This window comes from Notamacropus eugenii, chromosome 1, assembly GCF_028372415.1.
Source record: "Notamacropus eugenii isolate mMacEug1 chromosome 1, mMacEug1.pri_v2, whole genome shotgun sequence".
Lineage (NCBI taxonomy): Eukaryota > Metazoa > Chordata > Mammalia > Diprotodontia > Macropodidae > Notamacropus > Notamacropus eugenii.
Window position 1 is genome coordinate 238,227,133 of NC_092872.1, and position 24,635 is coordinate 238,251,767.

At 37.5% G+C, this 24,635-nt stretch overlaps 1 protein-coding gene across 3 annotated transcripts in view; it reads left to right on the top strand.

Annotated features, from left to right (window-relative positions):
• Window positions 1-22,154, top strand: part of ASCC1 (activating signal cointegrator 1 complex subunit 1) — a 161,437-nt gene extending 139,283 nt beyond the window's left edge. For all 3 annotated transcript variants that reach the window (XM_072628232.1, XM_072628233.1, XM_072628230.1), the window contains exons 10-11: window positions 20,745-20,862; window positions 21,626-22,154. In XM_072628232.1, the coding sequence (XP_072484333.1) occupies window positions 20,745-20,861 (117 nt within the window). In that variant the 3' untranslated portion in view covers window position 20,862; window positions 21,626-22,154. The remainder of the gene's footprint in view (window positions 1-20,744; window positions 20,863-21,625) is intronic.
• Window positions 22,155-24,635: the final 2,481 nt, after the last annotated feature.

A 24,635-nucleotide genomic window follows, 5' to 3' on the forward strand; every position in this document is an offset into this window, starting at 1 on the left:
TAAATTCCCTGCATACTAGCTCTGATGCTAATTCTACATGCTGCTGTGGAAACTGACTGTGAGAGTGTCTATGTGCCTGGATTATATATGTGTTCTCCAGCTGGTGATAGGTCAGCTCTTCCCTTCCCCCATCTCCCATTTTTAATTGAAAGCCATTGCAAGGAGGCGAGTTCCCTTGGTACTTTAGTATTGAAGAGTTCAGCAGAATTTCATGGCATCTTGTTTTTGTTTAGTGATTTTAATTTACTTTACAATAGGTCATTTGGCCTTACCAGCATAGCTGCAGCAAAGTCTTAAACTTGATAATCCTGACATCAGCAATGAGATATGGGCCAAAGAGCTGAAAGTGCAAACCTTTGTGATCATTTGAAGGAAGTCTTAATACTTTCAGTCTCTGACTATATTTGCTAGATTTCTTCCTGGTGCTTCCTTAAGCTCAGGCAGTTAGCATTATTTATGCTGACTTACTACACTTAAGATACAGTGGCCAAGGTGAGAGAGAAGTTCTACTCTTCCATTTTTTAAGTGCAACTTGTATAACTTGATAGAGCAGAAAGTGGCTTAACCTCTTATTGCTGGATTGTTTTTTAGAATTCAAGTATTTTTTTAAATAAACTTATTTTTACATCTATTTATAATCTATTCCCGCCCTCCACCCCCCCAACCCCCCCAGTTGAGCAAGCAGAGAAAAAAGAAAGAAAGGAAAAATGAAATAATAAGGCTTTCATTGTAAATGTTTAAATTCCTATGTTGGACACACCCAAAAATATTTCTCTGCATTTTAAGTTCATCACCTCTCTGGGAAGAGGTGAGTGGCATGTTTCATCTTTATTCTTCTGTACTCAGAGTTTATGATTACAATGATCAGAATTCTAAAGTCTTTCAAAGTTATTTTTCTCTATAACATTGTCACTGTGTAAATTGTTCTAGTTTTGCATACTTTATTCTGCATTCAGTTCAAGAGGTCTTGTCAGTTTCTTCTGAAACTATTTCATTATTTCTTATGATAATATTCTGTTGCATTTCTGTACATAATTTATTCAGACATTTCCCAATAGGGAGACAGATCCTTAGCTTCTAATTTTTGGCTACTTTGAAAAATACTGCTATAAATATTTTTTTTACAAATAGATCTTCTTTCTTCTTTCTTTGATCTCTTTGGATCTCTGTGCCTTTTTTATTTGATGGATTGGATTTCCACTTTTCAGCTTTTTTTGTGCCCCATATTTGCTGTCTTTAAAGGAAATTATGTATGCAGAAAAAAGATGAAAATCTGAGTTGCATCCTACCTTGGGCAGAAATTCAGTAGGGTTAGAGTACCTGAACACCTTTTTTAAAAAAGGAAAAGAAAGCTTAATTGAAATTCTAATATTGAATAAAATTCTCAACATAACATGCAGATCTCAAAGACCTTAACTATTTGGAGTATAAGTCAAGTAGTGGTATTGCTGTGTCAAAGGATATATAGTGTTTATTAACTTTTTGGAAATAGTTCCAAATTGCTTTCAAGAACAGCTAGATAATTCACAGCTCCACTAACAGGGCACTAATCAATCAGATAGTCAGCTAGCATTTATTAAGTACCATTATCTCTGCTAGGCCCTGTTCAAAGTGCTGGGGGCAAAAAACAGCCCCTGCTCTCAAAGAGCTCACTCTAATTACTACATGCAAACAGCTATGTAAAAATAAGGTATATTTAGGAGAAATTGCATGTAATCTCTGAGGGAAGAGAGTTAGGAATAATGAGGACATCCCTTCTCCCTCTATACTACTTCACTTGGAGATCTTATCAGTTCCCATGGATTTAATGATCATCTCTATGTTGATGGTTCTCAAGTCTACTCATCCTGCCCTTATTTCTCTGCTTCCAGTCTTGTATCTTCAACTGCCTTTCAGACATCTCAAACTGGATGACCTTTTGAGATAGGCAAAGTAGGTAATAGGGATAAAATTTGGACTCAGTCCAGTAAGATGCTATACAGTGAAGATTTTAAAAATGTATAGAAAGCCATTTGACTTCTTTATTTGATTTTATGGATTGGATTTCCACTTGCTTTTCAGCCTCTTTTGTGCACCAGATTTATTGTCTTTAAATGAAATTATGTATGCTGAAAAAAAGATGAAAATCTGAGTTTCATCCCATGTTGGGCAGAAACTTAGTAGGGTTGGAGTACCTGAACATCTTTTAAAAAAAGAAAAGAAAAGATAGCTTAATTAAAATTCTGATGTTGAGTAAAATTCTTAACATAACATGCAGAACCTCAAAGATGTTCATGGACTTTGCAGTATTTTTATTGTTTTAGAATATACTGACCACATCTTTTGGCAGTCATTATAGTTTTATGCATCCCTTTCTCTTAGAGGTTCTTTTCATAAAAGCAACAATATTTTATTTTTCACTTAAAATATTCAAAGAATTTTTTGTTTGGGGATTTCTGTAGCATTTCATTCTCACTCACAACTACAAAATGGTGAATAGCTTTGTAATTCTATCTTTTGCAACTCTGCGTGTGTGTGTGTGTGTGTGTGTGTGTGTGTGTAAAATACATGTTCTTTGGTGTTATTTTATAAGCATTTATATTTCTTGAATTCAGTACTCAAAATCCAAACAGATTTATGCCTACCCCACAGAAAGTAGCATCACCTAGAAGTTGGTACTCAGAATCAGTTGCCAACAGTTCTAAAATCTGGGCCCTGATTTTCATTGATTTTGCCTTGACTTCTGTCTTAGTTTTCCCTTTTTTTAAACCTAGGCCCTTGTTTATTTCATAGGAATTCTTTGGAGGGTTAATGAGCTGGGGTGTGTGAAGCACTTTTAGCTTCTTGAATGAAAAGTATTATTTGTCCATAGCAGGGCTTTGTACTAGGAATATTTGTGTGAAGAGCTCAGACATCATTTCATTAATCCCCATAATATGGTGGGGGGAGGCATTTGGCTTAAATATTATTATTAAGAACAATGTTATTATCATTATTTTATTTCTTGTAAATTGAGGGTAGTCGTATTGCCCTACCTCACTGTGACATTGTAGGAATTGAATGTATGTTAGACATTAAATTTGAGATTTGTGGAAGAAAGGCATGGAGGAAGTATCGAAGTCATGTGAGTAGCTTTGCTTTTTATTCTGGCATTTGGTTTTCATAAAGTCCAAACGTATATTAAAATAAAGGAACCACCCTTTGAGGGAAGTGGCTCACAGAGTATCATTTGAAATACTCAGTTTAATCAAATGCTTATGTATATTTTGTGAGTGAGTGAGTTCAGGAGTGAGGATAGTTCAAGCTGATTTAAGACTTGTTTTTCTACATGATTTTCAGATGAACAGAAGAGCAAGAAAAGAATGGGTCTGTGAGGCTTGCAGCATGGCTTCAGGCATCTTATTCTGTCATTCTCTGGCCACTTTAGGCTTCAAAGATGGACATTTTCTTGTACTGAAGTGATATTTGACAGCAAGCAGTTTACTCACTGAAATCAAATAGCAAGTTTTCATGCTAGGAACAAGTCTTTAGAGAGAGACCTATTTCCACCATGTTTACTTCCACAAAATTGAGGAAAGAATAAGCCCAGAAAAGCTAGGTAGGACCATTGGGGATTAGGGGTTGGGAGATAAAGTGTTCACAGAGTCATTATGCTGCTGACTGTTGACTATTTAAGCTTTTATAGCAGGAGGTCCTAGACCCTGGGAGGCCCCCTCTAACAGTTGCAGAATTTCTTTTATATTCAAGTCAAGGTCTGAGTTGTTTGTGGCCCTTGATGGCTGGTGCCATATGCCTGCCTGGGGAGAGGGGAGCTGTCAATCAGAGTAGAAACAAGATAGAAAGAAATAGCTGCAGTTGACCCTTAATCTCACCCCATGTTGACTCTCAGAGCATACAGCTGCATTACCAAAAATCACTTGTTCTGGCAATATTCTCCCCAGGAAATAAACATGCCCTAACTAAAAATGTAGACAGTAGGTTTTTGATTTTGCTTATTTAAAAAAAATTATTTTTTTAAAAAAAGAATGACAAGCCCAGGAAACAGAAGGGTGCAGAACAGATATATTTCACCTTGTTTTCCTCTGTTCAGGGAAACTTTTATCTTAATCAAAACCTTTTTTGTCTTGATAATTACTTTTTCCTCTTTTTCAATAATGGAAAAATTAAAGTTCTTTAAATATTAAGTTAGTTTTGTTTAATTATTATTTAATAAAACAAAAATAATTTAAGTAAAATTTCAAATATAATACATTAATAAAATAACAAAATGAAATACAAATTATTTAAATATTAAATTGTAAGTGTTTAGTAAAGGGTGTGAGGCAGGCATAGTGCAGCTAGCCACAGAATTAAAAAGCCCTATGTTCACTTCCTGCCTCTAACTGGTACTGTGACCTAACGTACAGAGAAAGTGCTGACTGGCATTGGCAGAAGGAATTTCTTCATCTAGGAGTTCTTTATATCAATAAAATCACAGGTTCAGTAACTCTATCCTCCTCCTCCTCCTCCTTGCATTTATATAATGATTTAAGATTTGCAAAATGCTTTACCAATATCATCTTATTTTTGTCCTCACAACAACCTTGGATGGTGGATGCTATTATCACCCTCATTTTATAGATCAGTAAACTAAGCCAGACAGGTTAAATGACTAGCCTAGGGGGGTCATACAACTAGTAAGTAATTGAGGCTGGATTTGAACTTAGATCTTCAGGACTCCAGGTCCAGTGTTCTTGCCCACTAAGCTATCTCTGTTCAGTAAAGCATAGTGTTAGTTTGCATTTAAGTAAAATGCTTCCTCAGGTCTTGTAATTGTCTCCTCTTCCTTCTCAGTGCCGATAATTTACTAAGGATTTTGTGAAGGTTGTAAGTCTTGAATCTGGACCTTTTTATTTCCCATATCAATATTTGCCAAATGTTGTATAGCTCTTTATTTTGTCAGCAAGTATTAAGTCCCTACTTACAATGTGCCAGGCATTGCGCTAAGCACTAGAGATAAAAGGAAAAACAAAAGCAGTCCCTTACCTCAAGGAGCTTACTTTATAATAGGGAGACAACATAAAACAACATAAAACATATGTTAGTTATATGCAAGGTGCATAGAAGGTAAACTTTGAGGATGGAGCAGTAGTGACCAAGAAGAATGGGAATAGCCTCTTAGAGAAAGTTGTTTTGGAACTGAGTCTTGAGGTATCCAGGGATTCTAAGAGATGAAAGTGAGGAAGGAAAGAACATTCCAAGCATTGGGGACTGTCCAAATGTACAGAGTTGGGAGATAAAATAGCTTTTAGGCCAATACACCTGGACCCTAGAATATATGAAAGAGAGTAATGTGAAAGAAGATTGTAAAGATAGAAGGGGCTGGGATGTTAATAGTTTTGCCAAATAAAGGAGTTTTTGTTTGACCTTAGAGGTAACAGGGAACTACTAGAGTTTATTGAGTAGGAGAGGGTGACATGGTCATGCTTACATGTTAGGAAAAGTATTTTTAATTATTTGTTTTTTAGCATTCATTTAAACACTTTTTTGAGTTCAAAATTCTCTTCCTCCAGCCCCTCCTTCAACTCATTGAGAAGGCAAGTAATATGATATCAGTTATACATTGTAAAGTTATGCAAACTGTATTTCTGTATTGGCCATATGGCAAAAAAAAAAAGCAGGAAACATAAAATGAAAAAAGTGTACTTTAATCTGCGTGCAGAGTTCATCAGTTCTCTCTGGAAATGGATGACATTTTTCATTATGAGTCCTTTGGAATTGTTTTGAACCATTGCATAGCCAAAAATAGCTAAATCATTCACAGTTGGTCATCGATACAGTATTGCTGTTACAGTGATCTCTTGGTTCTTCTCACTTCACTTTGTATCAGTTCATATAGGTCTCCCCAGGTTTTTCTGAAACCATCCCCTTGTTATTTCTTACAGTGTGGTAGTATTCCATCACAATCATATACCACAACTTGTTCAGCCATTACCCAGTTAACGGACATCCTCTCAGTTTCCAATTCTTTGCCACCACAAAAAAGAGCTGCTAGAAATATTTTTGTACATGTGGGTCCTGGAAAGAGCACTTTAGCAGGTGTTTGGAAGGTATATTCTGGATTGGGGAGAGATTTGAGACAGGGAGACCAATTAGGAGGCTATTGCAATGGTCCAGGAGAGAGGTGAGGAGAGCCTGTATTTTTTTAAAATTTGAGTTTAAAAAAAAATTGGGCTTCCATAACAGCAGAGTCGTATGAATGGGACAAAAAGATTTGTGTTTCAAGATCTCCCAGAGGAATATTATAAAATAACAATGAGGAGGGAACTCTTTCCCTTTGCTCCCCTTAGCGGATTTAAATACCTTGACATGGTTCTTTTTTAATTAAAATTTTTTCCTGTTGAATGTATTACTTTCTGAACAATAACAAAATGCCTTGCTTTTCTGTGTACTAGACTTTAGATTAAGAAAAGAAATAGTTACTCTTTTTTCATCTTGAAGTTTGGGCTGTTTCTCAAAATCCTTTTTGAGCTCTTCCATGGCCTAAGACCATTGCACATTTATTTTGGAGGTTTTGGACACAGAAGCCTTGACTTCCTCTGATGTTATGCTTTGTTCTTCCTCATCCGAAAGGAAGGAAGAAAATAGCTGTTCACCAAGAAAGTAACCTTCTATAGTCTTATTTCTTCTCCCTTTTTGGGGGCATTTTCCCAGTCAGTTACTTGACTAATGAGTCCTTTGTCAAGAGGAGGGTATACTCTGGGGATCTGTAAGTTTTCAGTTCCTCCAAGGTGGCATAGTCAAGGAAGAGGAATTTACTCCTCTCTTGGCCTGCACACTGGTCTGGAAGCAACTAAAAACTTTTCTGCCCAGAATGTGCTATTAGAATTCCCTCACCACAACTGCCTCCAGCTCCACCACATCAGACCTCCTTATCCCAGGGCCAAGCTCAGGGCTGAGATTCAGATCAGCTGCTCAATTCCCCCAGGGGCTCTAGGTGGAGGGCTCCAAAAATGGAAGCTGCCACTGCAGTGCGTGCTGCCAGTGGTCCAGACCGCACTCCCCTCTCCTGGGTGAAGGAGCCCTCCCTCTGATCTTTGAAGCTGTCTCTGGTGTTTGTGGGTTGAGCAGTCTGGGAGCTGCTGCTGCTGCTGGTGGCTCCTTGAAGCCTGTTCTGGGTCCTCTCCCCGCTGGTCTCGTCTGCGCTCCACTGTTTCTCTAGGGGCTTTTTTTCACATTCGAATGTCTTATTAAATGGGGTTGTTTATTTAATTTGTACTGCTTGGTTCCTAGGATTTGGCTAAATTTCTACTAGCTGAGCTGTAGCCACAGCAGAGGAATGCTTTTGTTCCTTATGCCTCACCCATCTTAAACGTATTCTTTTAAAAATACACATTTTATTATGAACTTAACTGAAATCAACAAACTGGAATATTTTAATATATAAAAGAAGAAAATGATTGCCTGTGAAACTGAATTTATGTACTTAAAAATGTGTGTGTATATATATATATATATATATACATATACATATGTATATAATGAAATAATATAAAAGTGTCCTGCTTGCGTCCCCTTCTGAACTTCTCTTTGCTCTTTTGTATATTTTATAATGTTTCATTGACAGTTTTTCTTCGTGTGTGTTTGTCACTAATCCTACCTACCATCTCCCCCAACTGTTGTGCCCACCCTCCCACCCCCAAAACTCTCCTTTAACATCCACATGTTGATTGTGCCTTAAAATGTGTGACTAATTCTACTCCTCTAGTTTATCATCTCTTTGCCAAAAGGTCAGAAGCCTGTTTTATCATCAGTCTTATGATATTGCACTCTTATTCTTCCTCCCTCCCAGGCCCTCCAGTCTCTGTCCCTTAGGACTTTCTCACCTATCACCCTTTCTCTAACCTCACTTTCCTCCTATCCTAGTGTCAACCCTGTAGTTAACCAGTTGGTTCATTTCTTCATTGACTTATCCTTTTGAATTGTTTACTTCCCTATCTTGTTGAAACCCCAGTCTTAGATTACTCTTGCCATTTGCTGTTATCTGCTGCTGAACAGAGCCGGGAAATCCTGTAACCAAGTTGATGAGGTTTGCCATAAATTTCTTACAAGCTTAGTAGCCCATCTGATCTCACCTTCTCACTTAGGCCTTCACCATCACTGTCACCGTCAAGATAATCCTTTTACTCCTTAATTGTTTTTCTGTTCCTTTCCCTACAGAAGCAGTACCAGACATTAAGCTTCTCCTACCATTTTCTCCCTACCCATCTCAGTTGAGGACTTCCCCTCATGCCTGAGAAAATAGAGACCATTTGCTCTGAACTCACTTTTCTTCTTCCATCCACCTTTTGAAAACATGTCACAACTCCTTCCTTCATTCTCTCTTCCTTTATTCCAGTCTCTCCTGAAGAGGTGACCTGTGTCTTCTTGAAGGGCAACCTTTCTGCATAATTCTGTTCTCTCTCATTTTCTGCAGTAGATTGTCTCAACTGTGGTTTCCCTTTTATCTTTAATCTTTTCCTTCTGTTGATTCCTTTTTTGCCTGCCTGCACATCCACCCAAATCAACTTCACTTTGGGAAAAAACTCAAACCCAACAACCTTACTAGACCCCACTTTCCATTTAAGCCATCATCCTATCTCACTTCTTCCATTCACAATCTCCTTCACTTCTTCACCCTTTTGTAGTCTGGCTTCTGCCCTCATTGCTCAACTGACACTGCCCTTTCCAAAGTTACAAGTAAGCTTTTAATTGCCAAATCTGATGGCCTGTTTTTCAACTTAATCCTTCTTTACCTCTCTATAGCTTTTGACACTACTGACCAGCCTCTCCTTCTGGATATTCTCTTTTTTTTCTGTTTTTTTTTTTTAAACACTCATCTCCCTTGGTTCTCATCCCTTTTAAAAACTGTTGCACCCATCCAAGGGGCAGCTAGGTGGTGCAGTGGATAGAGCACCAGTGTAGGACCCAGGACGACCTGAGTTCAAATCTCATCTCAGACACCTGATGCTTACTAGCTGTGTCATTTTGGCACAAATGGGCAAGTCACTTAACCCCAACTGCCTCATCCTGGGTCATCTCCAGTCATCCTGATGAATATCTGGTCACTGGCTTCAGATGGCTCTGGATAAGAAATGAGGCTGGTGACCCGCACAGCCCTCTCTCACTCAAAATAAAGTCAAGTGCAAGTCATGTCATTATTTCTTTGATGGCATGGTCTTCTTTGGCTATGAAGGATGAACACACACACCCATCCATCAATGATGTACTCCAAGGCTCTGGCCTGGGCCCTCCTCTTTTCTTTCTCTATACTCTCTCATCTGGTAAATGTATCAGCTGTCCTGGGTAAAGTTATAATTTTTATGCTGGTGACTCCTAAATCTATGTATGGTTTCTCCCTTGAGCTCTCTAGTCTTTCATCTCCATCTGACTGTTGTGTATTTCAAACTGGTTGTCTCAATCTCAGTATGTCTAAATAGAATTTGTTATCTTTCCCCCACTACCCACCCCCTTTTAATCTTCTCTATTTCTGCTGAGGATAATTCTTCCAATTACCCAGGGTCATAACTTTGGCATTATCCTTGACTTCACATCCTCTTTTACCATATACTTCCATTCAGTTGCCAAATCTTGTTGTTTCTACCTCCACAATATCTCTCATATCCATATTCTTCTCTCTCTTCATATGATCACCCTATCTCCTGGTCCAGGCCCTCATTGCACCTTGTCTGAACTATTGCAGTAACTTAATAATCAGTGTCTGCTCAAGTCAGTCCTTGTCCCGGACCATTCTTCACACAGGTGCTAAAGTTATAGTGAGTCAGTAAGTTAAGTCAATAAGTACCTCCTGTGTGCCTGGTATTGTGTTAAGCACATACCCAGAAAGGTAAAAGACAATTTCTGCTATTAAACAGCTCATCATATAATGAGGGAGACAACATTGCAAATAACTGTACAAATTTCATATGCCATATGAAATTAATTGTAGTTAATCAACATGGAAAACACTAGAATTAAGGGGGATGGGGTGGAGAAAGGCCAATTGTAGAAGGTGGGACTTTAGCTGGGACTTGAAGGAAGCTGGAGATATTCAGATAAGGAAGGAGAGAATTCCATGGGGAACTCTATGAAAAAGCTTGGTGCTGGGAGATGAAGTGTCTTGTTCCAGTAATAGCAAGGAGGATAGTGTCAATGGATTGCAGAGTACATGAAGAGGTGAAAGGTGTAAGAAGACTAGAAAAGGTGGGGTAGGAATAGGCCAGGAAAGGCTTTGAATGTCACCCTGGATTTTATCTGTGATCCTAGAGGTGTTAGGGACCCACTGCAATTTATTGTTTGTGGGGATAGGGTGGGTAACATAGTCAGACCTACACTTTAGGAAGGTCACTTTGGTAGCCAAGTGGAAGATGGAATGGAGTGGGGAGAGACTTGTGGTAGGCTGACCAACCTGCAGGCTACTGCAGTAGTCCATTGCTAAAATTGATTATCTGAAATAAAAAGGAAACTGAGAACAAAGTTACTGAGTCATCTATGATTTGATTTGCAAAGTTAGCATTTGCGTATCAAAGCTGGTCACCTGACTCCTCAGAGGTCAGAGACAAGGAGTGATTTACAGAAATGGTTTTTATAGCAAAAAAGAATTGGAAAAATTACAAAAACCTGTTTTGAACATAATTCTTTTGGACAAGGCAAGTCACCTGGCTAGTTAGTTTCTTCCAGACTTTCTTAATCCTATGCCAGGTGTCCTTTTCTCCAGGTGGCACCTTTTGTAACCAGAAAGTATAATAAGAAAGAAGAACTTGTGGTCACTGGTTAGCAATCACCCTCATCTTCCTTAGAATAGTCCATTACTCACCTTAGACTCTAGCTTAAGAAAAAAGGGGGCTTAATTTAGCTTCTGGTTAACCTTTCTCCAGCTGCCAAAAAGGGGAACTTAAGCCTCTGGTCAATCCTGCTTTCTATTAGAAAGGGAGATTTGCCTTTTGAAAAACCTAATAATCTTGTGATTATTTTATTCTTCTAAATTATCTGCTACTAAATGATAAAGTCTTCTCAGTTTATCTAGTCACTAAATGTATAGGTAACCTAGACTTAAGTGATTCTGTTACTCTGGCTGTTTGGGCCTCGCTCTTCCTAAAGAGGGAGCCTAATTCTATAATCAAATTAAAAATAAATAAAAAATAGCTGATATCTTTTTCACTATTGAAGTGTGAGAAGATGAGGACCTGCACCAGGGTGGTAGTAGTGTCAGTGGAGTAAAGGGGGCATAAGTGAGAGATCTTATGAAGGTAAAATTGTCAGGCTTTTGCAACAGATTGGATGGATTGGGGTGGGGGGGCAGGATGAGAGAGAGTAAGGAATCTGGAATTATACCTAGGTTGTGAGCCTGAGTGACTGAGAGGATAGTAGTATCCTCAACAGTAATAGGTAAGTTAGGAAGGGGGAGAGGGTTTTTGGAGAAAGATAATGAATTTAGTTTTAGATATACTGAGTTAAGCTGTCTGTAGCACATCCCAGTTTAAGATGTCCAATACACAGTTGAAGATATAAGACTGGAGGTCAGGAGAGAAATTAGCACTGGATAAATAGATCTGAGAGACATTTGCATAGTGATGATAATTGAATCTGTGGGAATTGATGAGGTCACCAAGTGAAATAGTGTCAGAGGACAAGAGAAACTGGTCTAGGAGAGAGCCCTAGTGGGACACCCATTGTTAATAGGCATGTCATAGATAAAGATCCCATAAAGAAGACTGAGAAGGAGCAGGCAGGCAGTTAGGAGAGTCAGGAGAGAAAAGTGTCATCAAAACCTAGAGAGAAGAGAGTATCAAGGAAAAGCAGTTGATCAGTAGTGTTAAAGGCTGCAGAGAGGTCAAGATATATGAGGATTGAGAAGAAGTCATTAGGTTTGGCAATTAAAAGACCATACGTAACTTTGGAGAGAGTGATTTCATTGAAATGAAGTGGGAAGCCAGACTACAGAATTAAGAAGAAAGTAGGTAGAGGCACTTATTGTAGATAGTCCTCCCAAAGAGTTTAGTCACAAAAGGCAGGAGAGGTATAGGATGATAGCCTAGTGGGCATGGATGTATCAAGTGAGAATTTTTTGTGGATGAATGAATCATGGACATGTTTGTAAGGAAGCAACCAACAGAGATTGAAAATTAGTGAGAGAGTGAGGGCAATCTACTGGAGAAGACAGGACGAAATGGGATAACTGGTGCATGTAGAAGTGTTTACCTTGGCAAGGGAAAAAGTCACCTCTTTATGTGAAACTAGAGTGAAAGAGGAGATAGTGGCAGCAGATATAAGCATATGAAATGAAGAACATGGGAGAAGAGGGAACTTTCTGTGAATGGCTTTAATTGTTTCAATGAAATATGAGGCAAAGTTCTCAGCTGAGAGAGTTAGGGGAGGAGGAGCTATGGGAGGCTTGAGGAGGGATAGAAAGTTTGGAAAAGCTGTTGTGGTGAGTGAGGTGGTAAGTTAATTATGGAGATGGATAAAAGGGCCCAGATGAGGTTATATAACATGAATTTTCAGATACCCATTTAGTAGGTTTCTTGATTTTCTCCAGCATCATTCAGTATGTATATAGGAGTGAAAGCAGCAGATGTAAACAATGATCCAAGACAGGGAAAATATGGTAAGGGTAAGGGGTAAGCAATGCAACAAGAGAGTTAAATTGGTTCATCAGGGAGTCAGGATGGGGAAGGCAGAAAAGTTTAACTAGTGCTTGGATCATGAATTGAGAAAGAACTGAAGGGTTGAGGGATTGGATATCAGGGTATAGATCAGGGATGGAGAACCTGCAGCCTTGTGGCCACACGTGGCCTTCTAGATCCTTGGATGTAACCTTTTGATTGAGTCCAAGGGGATTTGTTCTTTGAAGTTTGGATTCAGTCAAAAGGCCATACTTGAGGACCTAAAGAGCCACATGTGTCCTCAAGGCCACAGGTTCACTAACCCCTGTTATAGATAAAGAATAAGACATGGGATTATAAAGCAGAGGGAGAGGTAGAATGACAACATTGTCATCAGATAAGGGAGTTTCAGAGTTCACAAACTTGGAAGTAGTACATTTTTGGGTGCTGGCATGATCAAAGGTATGCTCATCTCTGTGGCTAAGGTAGGGTGGAAGAATAGGTCATATGAAATGAGTAAATCGAGGAACTGTGAGGTTAGAGTATTTGAGGTAGTATCAGTATGTATGTTGAAGGCCCCTAGAACAGGTGAGATAATATTTGTAAAGTATTTAGCACAATACCTGGCACATACTTAATAAGCTCTTGTTCCTTTCCCTTCCCTTCCCACTGGTATGAGGGCAGGAGTTGAGGAAAAGAGAGCAACTTGATTTTCCAAAGTGCAGGTTTGACCAAATGACTCCCTATTGCTTTTAACATCAAATATAAGTTCCAAAGTTTTGATTTTCTTCTTTTTTAGAAAACTTTTTATTGATATTTTTAATTTTTTTCATCACCATAATTATCCCCAGTATCCCTCTACTTTCTCCTGCCAGAGAACCATACTACTTGACAATTATATTTTTTTCCAAATTTATTAATTTGTTTTCAGTTTTCAGCAATCACTTCCATAAGTTCCATATTTTCTCCCCCTTCCTCTCCAAGATGGCATGAAATTTTTTGCGGGTTCTGCACATACATTCCTGTTAAACACATTTTTCACATTAGTCATGTTGCATAGAAGAATTAAAATGAATGGGAGAAAGCATGAGAGAAATAAAACATAACAGGAGAAAATTGTCTGCTTCATTCTGCATTCCAACTCCATAGTTCTTTCTCTGGATGTGGATGGCATTTTGCATCATGAATCCTCTGGAAATGTTTTAGGTCCTTGCGTTGCTGTGAAGGCCTAAGTCTATCAAAAACAGTCGTTCCACACTGTAGCTGTTACTGTGTATAATGTTCTCCTGGCTCTGCTCACTTCACTCAGCATCAGTTCATATAAGTCTTTCCAGGTTTTTCTGAAGTCTGCCTGTTCATCCTTTCTTATAGCACAATAGTATTCCATTACATTCATATACCACAATTTATCCAGCCATTGCGCAATTGATGAGCATCCCCTCAATTTCCAGTTCTTGGCCACCACAAAAAGAGCTGCTATAAATATTTTTGTACATGTGGGTCCTTTTCCCATTTTTATGATCTCTTTGGGACACAGCCCTACAAGGGATATTGCTGAGTCAAAGGGTATGCACATTTTTATAGCCCTTTGGGCATAGTTCCAAATTGCTCTCCAGCATGGTTGGATCAGCTCACCAACTCCACCAGCAATGCATTAGTGTTCCCAGCTCTCCCACATCATCTCCAACATTTATCATCTTTTTATTTTGTCATGCTGATCTGATAGGTGTGATGTGGGACCTCAGAGTTGTTTTGATTTACATCTCTCTAATCAATAGTGATTTAGAGCATTTTTTTTATGACTATAGATAGCTTTAATGTCTTCCTCTGAAAACTGCCTGTTCATATCCTTTGACCATTTATCAATTGGGGAATGGCTTGTATTCTTGTATATTTGACTCAGTTCTCTATATATTTTAGAAATGAGGCCTTTCTCATAGATACTAATTGAAAAAATTCCCAGTTTTTTGCTTCCCTCCTAATTTTGGTTGCATTTGCTTTGTGCAAAAACTTTTCAATTTAATGTAATCAAAATTATCCATTTTGCATTTCATAATGTTCTCTATCTCTTGTTTGGTCATAAAGACAATTGTATTTTTTTTTAAAGAGAAAAAAGCAACAGATTGATACATTGAAAAACAATCCTAAAACGTGTAATGTTTTAATACCCCTGGAGCCCTCACCTCCACAAAGGGGTACTTTGGGGGTGTTTTCTCACCTTTCTTCATTTGAGTCTCACTTGATCTTTATAATTTTGTTACATTTACTTTTTTTTGGTGTGTAGTTCTTTCCATTTACATTGTTGTACCCACTGTTTATATTATTTTCTTGGCTCTTTTTACTTCATATAGGTATTTCCATGTTTCTGTGTCCATCATATACATCATTTCTTACAGCACAGTAATATGCCATTACATTCATGTACCACAATACCTGTTCTCCAGTTGAAGGGCTCCTTTGTCTTCATTTCTTAGCACAAAAAGTGCTGCCACAAATATTTTGAAGTATATGGGGACTTTTTTTTTTCTTATTAATGGCTTTTTTGAGGTATAAGTCTCTGTTTTGATTTTCTACCTTTCACAACCAGGTCCTCACCTTTCCAACCTTATTATGCATTACTCCCATTCCTGTAGTCTTTTGTCCAGTCAAACTGGGTTTCTTCTTACTCCTCACACTCCATTTCCCATTTCTAAGTGACATGTTCTACGTGAAAGCTTTTGAGATCTCCCTAGCTACTAATGCTCCTCCTAATTTTTCCTTGCACTTTTTGTATATAATTTCTACTTACATATATACAAATGTATTTATATGCACATTTTCTTCCCAATAGAATTCAGGCTCCTTGAGGAGAAAGACTATTTCCTTTATGTATTTGTATTTTCAATGCTTTGCAGAGGGCCAAGAAATAGGAAGTGCTTACTAAATGCTTGTTGATAGATTAATTCATTCATTTCAGACTTTGATAGTCAGTTATGTTACAGCCTGTCATTGTAACTTAAAGGTAGTAGAATTGAACCTTATATTGGGCCATGTTTCAAAGAATCTCATATGAGTAGCTTATCATTATCATTGTTTTTATTTTCATTACTTTAAGAATCTTATGTAGCAGCAGTCTGGACATCAATCATGAATGCAATACTCTTATTGGAGATAGATATTGTGAGAGCTTTCCTGAAGCACTGCCTTCTATTTCTGAAGCTATCAAATAATGAAACACCACCATTTATTTTTCCAAGGAGTTTCATGACTGAGATGTTAGATGCTAGAGATACAAAGACAAAAAATAAGACAATCCTTGGCATTAAGAACCTTATATTCTGAATAGATCACAAAAGATAAAATGTATTGACTGGAATGATTTTACTTAAATGTCCCTTGGTCTCCATATTTGATTTATCTGCTTTTCATTTTCCATGTAACTAGTTCTTGGCATGTACATTATCATTGTTGCTATTGCTATTAAAACTATTAATTCATATTTAATATATTTTCTTGGTGAGCAATGAGACTGGGAAGGGTATCATTTAAAGAGAGAAAAATTTCTGGTATAATTAAAATAATATTTCTACTCTAAGATTTTTGGATGGGGATCTAAATGTTTTGTGTTTCCATAGGTCATTTATTAAATGCTTGCTGCATACCACAACTGTGCTAAGCTCTAGGAATACCAATACAAGTAAAAAGGACAATACTTGTTGTCAAAGAGCATGCATTCTAACAGAGGAGTGACATAGTACTTAAAGGGAGCTAGAAATCAAGCAGAAGAGGAAGCTTTAAAACAAAGAGGCAGAGGAAGGAGCTTTGGAAGACATTGCTAGTGTGAGAAGGCCCTGAAGCAGAGGCAGAGGAATAGTGTGAGGAATCAGAGGCTGGTCCAGAGTGAAAGTTAACCTGGCTGTATGTATTGGTACTTCCTCAAATGAGACATTGTCAGAATTATCATCATCATCATCATTAATAATAATAAATGACATCTATCTCACTTGATAATTCCATGATAATACAGCAGTACCATGAATTAGCTGCCACCAGTCATGGTATTTCCCCTTTCCATTGATAAAACTGAGGTTTAGAGAGGCTGAGTGACTTGTCCATGATCACCTAGCTAATCATCTTCGGAAGTAGGATATGAACTTGCATCTTCCTGACTCCAATTCAGCACTCTGTCCATTATGCCATCCTGTCTCCCAAACACAGCACCCAGTAGTCATGTGACCAGTCTTATACTCTCCCCTTCCTTCGTTGTACTATATCTGATATAACTCTTTAAAGCAAACAAGAAACCTCCCTAGCTTGCAGGAAATTCTCAGATGGAATAGAGATAGAGGCCATCTCGGGTCAAGGATATTGGCATATAAGAGCAAAGCAGGAGAACTACTTGCTTTGGCATCTCATACTCAACATGTCCAAGACAAAATTCATCATCTTCCTTCACAAAGTCATCCTCTTTTTGTTAAGGATACCACTATCCTTCCAGTCACTCATTTCCTATATATGATCATTTTCCAAGTGTTTTCTCTGAAATCTATTCCCTTCTCTCCACTCCCACAGCAACCACAACACTTTAGAACCTCACCACCTTTCCTTGAATACCTTCTTCGTTGGTTTCTCTGCTACTTATCTTTCCATAGTAATCTCAACATTACTTTCCTCACACACTTTCTATCCCATCCACTCTGGCCAACTTGATATATTCTGTACACCACATTTCATCTCTCACCTTCATGCTTTTGCATGGACTATTCCCTATTCCTGAAATGCACTATTTCAGCACCTCTAATTCTTAGAATCCTTCATTTCCTTCAAAGATCATTTAGGTACCACCTCTTATGGGATGCTTTTTTCTACTTCCTCAATTATTAGTGGTCTTTTACTCCCCCAAAATTACTTTGTATTTACTTTGTATAAATTTTACATATTCTCATCTCTATACATGTTGTTTTCCTTTATTATATATTTGTTTTTCAATTATCTGGCATTTATTTTTCTCCTAGTCGCTTCCCTATCTCCCTCCTTCTCCCTCCCAATTGGTGATTGGCTTTTATTGTACAAATTTGAATCAGGTTCATATTATGTATCTTGGAAATGAGAGATTCATACCCTATAAACTGAACTCTTAAATATTGTAGAGAAGTGTCTATCTCCTCTTCTCTAAGCACTATAATTCTGACACCTGCAATACTTCATTTTACTTGTGATCACTAGCATAATTTAAACAGAAGGAAGAAATTTTAGAGAAAAAGTTAAAAGGAAGGACAAAAAAAAAACACCTAGAAGACTTAACTCACCAAGAATGATTGAGATATTATAGTATAGAGAATGCCGATTTACAAGGTAACCATGAACAATTATTGTTAAGTAATCTGTAGCTCAAACAAAAGAATACAAGGAAGGGAAATTACTTATTAAAGGATGAGAAGGTAAAAATAGAGATAAATTAAGATAAATGCTGGTCTATAGTCTTTGAGATGATGAGATCTATTGGATTGCTGAACGATTTATCAATGTGGAAAGTAGTCAATAGACTGTCTGTGGAGATAAAAGTAGAAAAGAATTCAAATGGATAAAGATCTAGAAAACTTAGGGCAGTGCATTGGTAGTTGTAATAGGCTTAACTATGATCTTTCATAATTCTGCAGTTCTTTTAAATCACATTCTGTTTAGCTTCATCCTTAGTGTTAATACTAACTTTGAAACTCAAGAAGGACAATTTTCTTTGAGCCTCATATCCTTCTGATTTACAATTACTCAGGCAAAAAGCAACTTGTGCTAGAACCAGTATAACTTTTACTTGTTCCAGAATGTCCATAACTTGAAAAATCAAAGCAGAGGGAAAAGACATGTCAGCTCTAAAAAAGTGACTTGTTGAAGTGAGTTGTTTATTTTTACTCTTTCTGATTATGCTTCTTCTGTATGTAATTGGAAGACTTCAGGTCCAGAGCTCAGTTTGTCATCTATCACCAACATTGCTTTCACATAAAATTAAAAGCCAGCAAAGAAGAAGTAGCATGCAGTCATTTCAAGCTGAATTTGTTCCACAAAGAGGGTAGATGTGATCTGGACAGGCTGCCAAAGACAGCAAGAGAAGTTAATTGTGTAAATCAATGCAGGCAAGAGCTGGACTCCTTTCTGAAAAAAAGACATAATGAACTACAGACTCTAAATAGATCTTTGGGGTTAAGTTGATGTCATATATATAGAAGAATCAATATTTCCTGGGTTTTGTAAAGTCATCCTTTAATGAACCCCAGGTGCTTTGCTTGGCCATCAGTGGCAGGAAGAGAAAAAGGTGATGATGACAGGAGCCTATGTCTTAGAGACAGATCTAAAATTCAGTAGAGACTCAAACGAATGAGAGGAGGTAACTGTTCCTCTGAAATGGATAGACATCACCACCTGGATTGCTGTTCAAACATTAGCCTAAGAATTCAATTGGAAAAGGCAATACATTTATCAAAAGACTTTCCTGAGGCCTTGTTGGCTTTCTAAAGAACAGTTTTCTCCATCTTAAAGGACTGGGAAGAGTACTTTACTCCTCAACATTTTACTTATCTAAATGGTACGGCTGAACTTTCCTGTGATGAATTCTGATGAAATATTTGGATCTGCCTTATCCATGTGTTAAAAGGTCATGTCCTTCCTAGATCAGACTTATCCCTTCTTCACATACTTGAAAGCTTTTATGGAGTAAAGGAAGATTGCAGTAAAGAGCTTTTTACCTCTAGAAACACTAACTTGAATCTGTGCCCAATAGAGGATAATTGAAAAAGGTTACCACCTGTACTTGTAAAGGCATTCTTTGGCTGTTTTGTTGGGTTGCATACATATTTGTGTTTTCCACTAAGTTTTTGGGGTAACTTGATGGCAATTTGTCTTATATTCCTTTTGTAAGGGTGTGGGGCACTACTCAAAGTATGTAATAAATGTTGTTGACTCAATATGCATTTTGTAAAATTCTCCATTTAATTATCATTCCAGCTGTATTTTAGTAGGTATTTGTAGATTTATTTGGTGCAAATCTGTAATTTCATGGGTGGAGAGAACTGCTGTGGATGAAATTTCCCTCTAGCAATACAGATCAACAAGTGTCCTGAAACTTAGTCTTTGATAAATTGCCTAGGGTTCTGTGAGATTAAGACACTAGGCCAGGGTCGCAGATCAAGTATGTCTGAATTGAGACTTCAAAGGGCTTCATAGTGGTTACAGAGCTGATCAGGAAGACCTAGGTCTTTGTATGTAGTGATTAAAAAAACACAGAGGCTGATTCTGTCAGTTCTTCTAAACTAATGCTGAGAATCTTTAACCCTCCCTTCACCTTACCCACTAGTGGTAACTATGCTAGAAGCCTTCATGACTACATCTGCTTTGTGGCTAAAAATAAAACTGGATTTTCCAACCATTTTTCCTTATTTTTTTTGTTGACACATTTTAAAAAAGAATTAGAGGTTTCATACATGTTGACAAGATGAAAGCAAGAAGTTGAAACAAGCAATTGGACTTGATAGCCAACAGAAATAATGCAGTTAAACTGTATTAAGAAAGACAATGTCTAGAACTGTGGAAGTGATAGTTGCACTGTAGTCTGTCTTAATCAGATTACATTGGGAGCATTGCAGTCTGTTCTGGACACCTCATTTAAGACAGACATTGATAAATCGGAGGGTGATTGGAATGATGGATGAGCCTTTGTGTCATGTCGTATGAACATTAGTTGAAAGAATTGGTAGGGGTGTGACAGCTGTATTTAAGTAGTTGGAGGACTTTCTGGTAGAAGAGGGATCAGAGTTCTGCTTGGCCTCAGTGGATGGAAGGTGTTGAGTGAGACTTTGACTCGATGGAAAGACACATTTCCTTAAGAGTTTCAAAGCATCCTTAAGGATGGCCCCTAGAGATGGTGGGCGCCCCCAATCCTTCGCTTGAGATCTCCAAAGAAGGAAAGAGTGACTGCTTTGGGAAGGTAGGTTGTAGAAGGGATTTTTGCTTCGGTTTATGATATGAGAGGTGAGCTCTTTCTGACACTTGTTAGGGGATTGTTATAGTTTGGTATTTTGTCCCTGTGAACATTCAAGTGTTATCTTTTCACCTAGAAGTTGCTTTGGTTCTCCTAAGAGAACTCATTCTGGATTCTGATTCTCCTTTCAGCTGTTTGAAAACTTCAGTTTTGGTGATCTGTGCCTCAATTCAGTTTACATCTCTCAGAGGTTCTCCACAGACAGCTCTGGATACTATGCTTCCTCTGGACAAGTTGACTTCTCCTGAGGTGATGCTTTTTCTTTTTCTTTTATATTTCTTTTATAATATCTTTTATATTCTTTTACATGTTGAATATTTTCATAATGCAAGTGTCCAAGGGATTGTCCTTGTTCTACTTAGCAAAGATGATGTAGAGTCCAGGGAAATGTGAAACAATAACTTATTAGGGTAGGTCCATGGAAAGTAGATTTAGCATGGCCTTTCAAGTAAATCCAGAGCTACCAACCTGACTGCCAAGATGGGCTATTAGGTCTTGTCCCAGGTGAAGCAAATGTTGGACATAGAGTCCTTAACCTCTCAAATGCCAGCAAGATCCACTTTCTTTTCCAAAGTCCATCTCTACAAATGAATTTCTGGGACCCTTCAAAGAGATGCAAATGTTAATAATGAATTAAATAATAAAATTCTTAAACATGTATCATGGACCTTTATTTCTTGAGTTCCCTAATCTTAAATTATGTATCCCACCGTCAGTCCCCATTTCCATTTAACTTGACTGATTTTGCTTGTATTTATTGGGTTTTCCCAGTGCTTTGAAAATATTAAAAATTTTCAGTCTTTAGCAAATGATTGCACCTGTTTGAAATCCATTCCCTTTTAGGTGCTTACTTGCTTTGTTTACTTCTTTAGGTTTTAATATATAATTTTTTTTACAGTTACTGGATAGAATGTTTTAAGATGAAAGAATTTTAAAAGTTTGTTGTTGTTCTCCACAAGGCTGAAGGGCTTTTCTTTCCTACAAGTTTGATACCTTTACATTTCTTTTTCAGATCTTCATTTTACCCAGCCCCTTGTATCTAATGGAACTGCAGTCAATGTGGTGGCTTTTATTTATCTCTCTGGACAACAGCAGTGAAAACATTAATGATATCAGCAGGATTGTGCAAAGTTCCCTGGGAGAATGAATGTCAGTACTAGAACCTACTCACTTCTTGCTGCAGACCAGCAGAGGGAGAAGTGATCATAGCTCTGACTTTGACCCACCCCAATCTTCCCTCCTTATGCAGGTATACTGATTGATGGTTAATTTGTTTTTCTCTCACCTCTTCCCTCAATCCAAGCCCCTTTCCTTTTATTTTTTTTCTTGGGAACTCAGAAGTTTCAAGGCTATGTGAATAATCAAGGTCTTCTCCAAAGTCTTCCCATAATATCCTTTTCTCACTCTTTCTTCTTTCCCCCAAAGTCCAACCACTCATTTTTTTAAACAAAATCTCTTAATACATGAGGAATGCTTTCTAGAGTTGTATAATAATGTAATTCTATAGCTCATTTGTGAATAAATTAATTTCCAAAACTAAATGTGTGACTTTTTTCCTTAGTATTTCTAAACATCCTTTTCATGGCTGACTTTGGTCAGACTGCTTTTGTTTAGAAACTTGCCACATTAGAAAAAACCCACTAGTATTTAAAAATATTGCAACTCTTTTTGTAGTGGCAAAGAATTGGAAATTGAGGAGATGTTCATTAATTGAGGAATGGTTAAAGAAGTTGTGCTGCATGATTGTAATGGAATATTGTTGTGCTATAAGAAGGGTAAACAGGTTGATTTCAGAAAAACCTGCAAAGAATCCTATGAGCTGATGCAGAGTGAAGTGAGTAGAACGAGGTGAGCAATGTACACAGTAACGGCAGTATTATACTATGATCAATAGTGAGTGACTTGGCTAGTCTCAGCAATACAGTGATCCAAGACAATCCCAAAGGACTGTTGATGAAAAATCCTATCCATCTCTAGAGAAAGAACTGATGGAGTCTGAATACAAATTGAAGCATACTATTTTTCACTTGCTGTATTTTTTTGTATATTTTTTTCTTTAGGTCTTTGTCTTTTTTCACAGCATGATTAATATGGTAATATGTTTTGCAGGATTGAACATGTATAACCTGTATCAGATTGCTTACTATCTCTGGGAGGGGGTAGGTGAGAGAGAAAAATTTGGAACTCAAAAGCTTTAAAAAATGAATGTTAAAAATTGTCTTTACATGTAATTGGGGGAACATAAAACATTACTTTAAAACTATATAAAAAATAAAGCTGGTATTAAAAATGTTTTTATCCACAATATCTAGTACATAGTAAGTGCTATATAAATATTAGTTGTTACATAATTAATTCTGTATCCAGGAATTCTGTGGTCAGTCTCTATGTGGCCTATTTTATTTTGTTTTTTCTCTTTCCTAACCCATTTGGCAAAGGACTTGGTTTTCATAATACTCATTTTTAGTTTGCAACATTCATTTCCACAAGATTTTTAGTTCCAAATTTTCTCCCCATCTCTCCCCTCCCCACATCCCAGAAGCTGTACATTCTGATTGCCCCTCCCCCTAATCTGCCCTCCCTTCTATCACACCTCTTCCTTCCCTTATCCCCATGTTCTCTCTTTTCTTGTAGAACGAGACAGATTTCTGTATCCTGTTACCTGTATTTCTTATTTCTCAGTTGCATGCAAAAACAATTCTCAACATTTGTTCCTAAAACTTTGAATTCCAACTTCTCTCCCTTCTTCCCTTCCCACCCATCCCCACTGAGAAGGCAAGCAATTCAATATAGGTTATACATATGTAGTTATGTGAAAGACTTCCATAATAATCGTGTTGTGAAAGACTGACTATATTTCCCTCCATCCTATCCTGCCCCCTATTTGTTCTATTCTCTCTTTTGAACTTGTTCCTCTCCTCAACTGTTTACTCTAATTGCTCTCTCCTCTCATTTGCCCTCCCTTCTATCATCCCCCCACACCCCACTTATCCCCTTTTCCCCTACTTTCCTGTAGTGTAAAATAGGTCTTCATACCAAATGGAGTATGCATGTTATTCCCTCCTTAAGCCAAATGTGATGAGAGTAAGCTTCACTTTTTCCCTCTTACCTCCCCCCTTTTCCCCTCCATTGAAAGAGCTTTTTCTTGCCTCTTTTATGAGAGATAATTTGCCCCATTCCATTTCTCCCTTTCTCCTTCCAATATATTCCTCTCTCACCCCTTAATTTTATTTTTTTAGATATCATCCCTTCCTGTTCAACTCACCCTGTGCCTTCTGTCTATATGTATATAATCCCTCCAACTACCCAAATACTGAGAAAAATCTCAAGAGTTACAAAAATTATTATCCTTCCATATAGGAATGTAAACAGTTCCATGTTAATAAGGCACTTATGATTTCTCTTTCCTGTTTACCTTTTCATGCTTCTCCTGACTCTTTTCTTTGAAAGTCAGATTTTCTATTCAGCTCTGGTCTTTTCATCAAGAATGCTTGAAAGTCCTGTATTTCATTGAATGACCATTTTTTTCCCCTTAAAGTATTGTACTCAGTTTTGCTGGGTGGGTGATAATTGGTTTTAATCCTAGTTCCTTTGACTTCTGGAATGTCATATTCTAAGCCCTTTGATCCCTTAATGTAGAAGCTGCTAAATCTTGTGTTATCCTGATTGTATTTCCACAGTACTCAAATAGGTTCTTTCTGGCTGCTTGCAATATTTTCTCCTTGACCTGGGAACTCAGGAATTTGGCTAAAATATTCCTAGGAGTTTTTCTTTTGGATTTCTTTTAGGAGGTGATCAGTGGATTCTTTCAATATTTATTTTCACCTCTGGTTCTAGAATATCAGGGCAGTTTTCTTTGATAATTTCATGAAAGATGATGTCTGAGCTCTTTTTTTTTTGATCATGGCTTTCAGGTAGTCTCATAATTTTTCATTGTCTATCCTGGATCTATTTTCCAGGTCAGTTGTTTTTCCATTGAGATATAATTTACATTGTCTTCTGTTTTTTCATTCTTTTAGAGG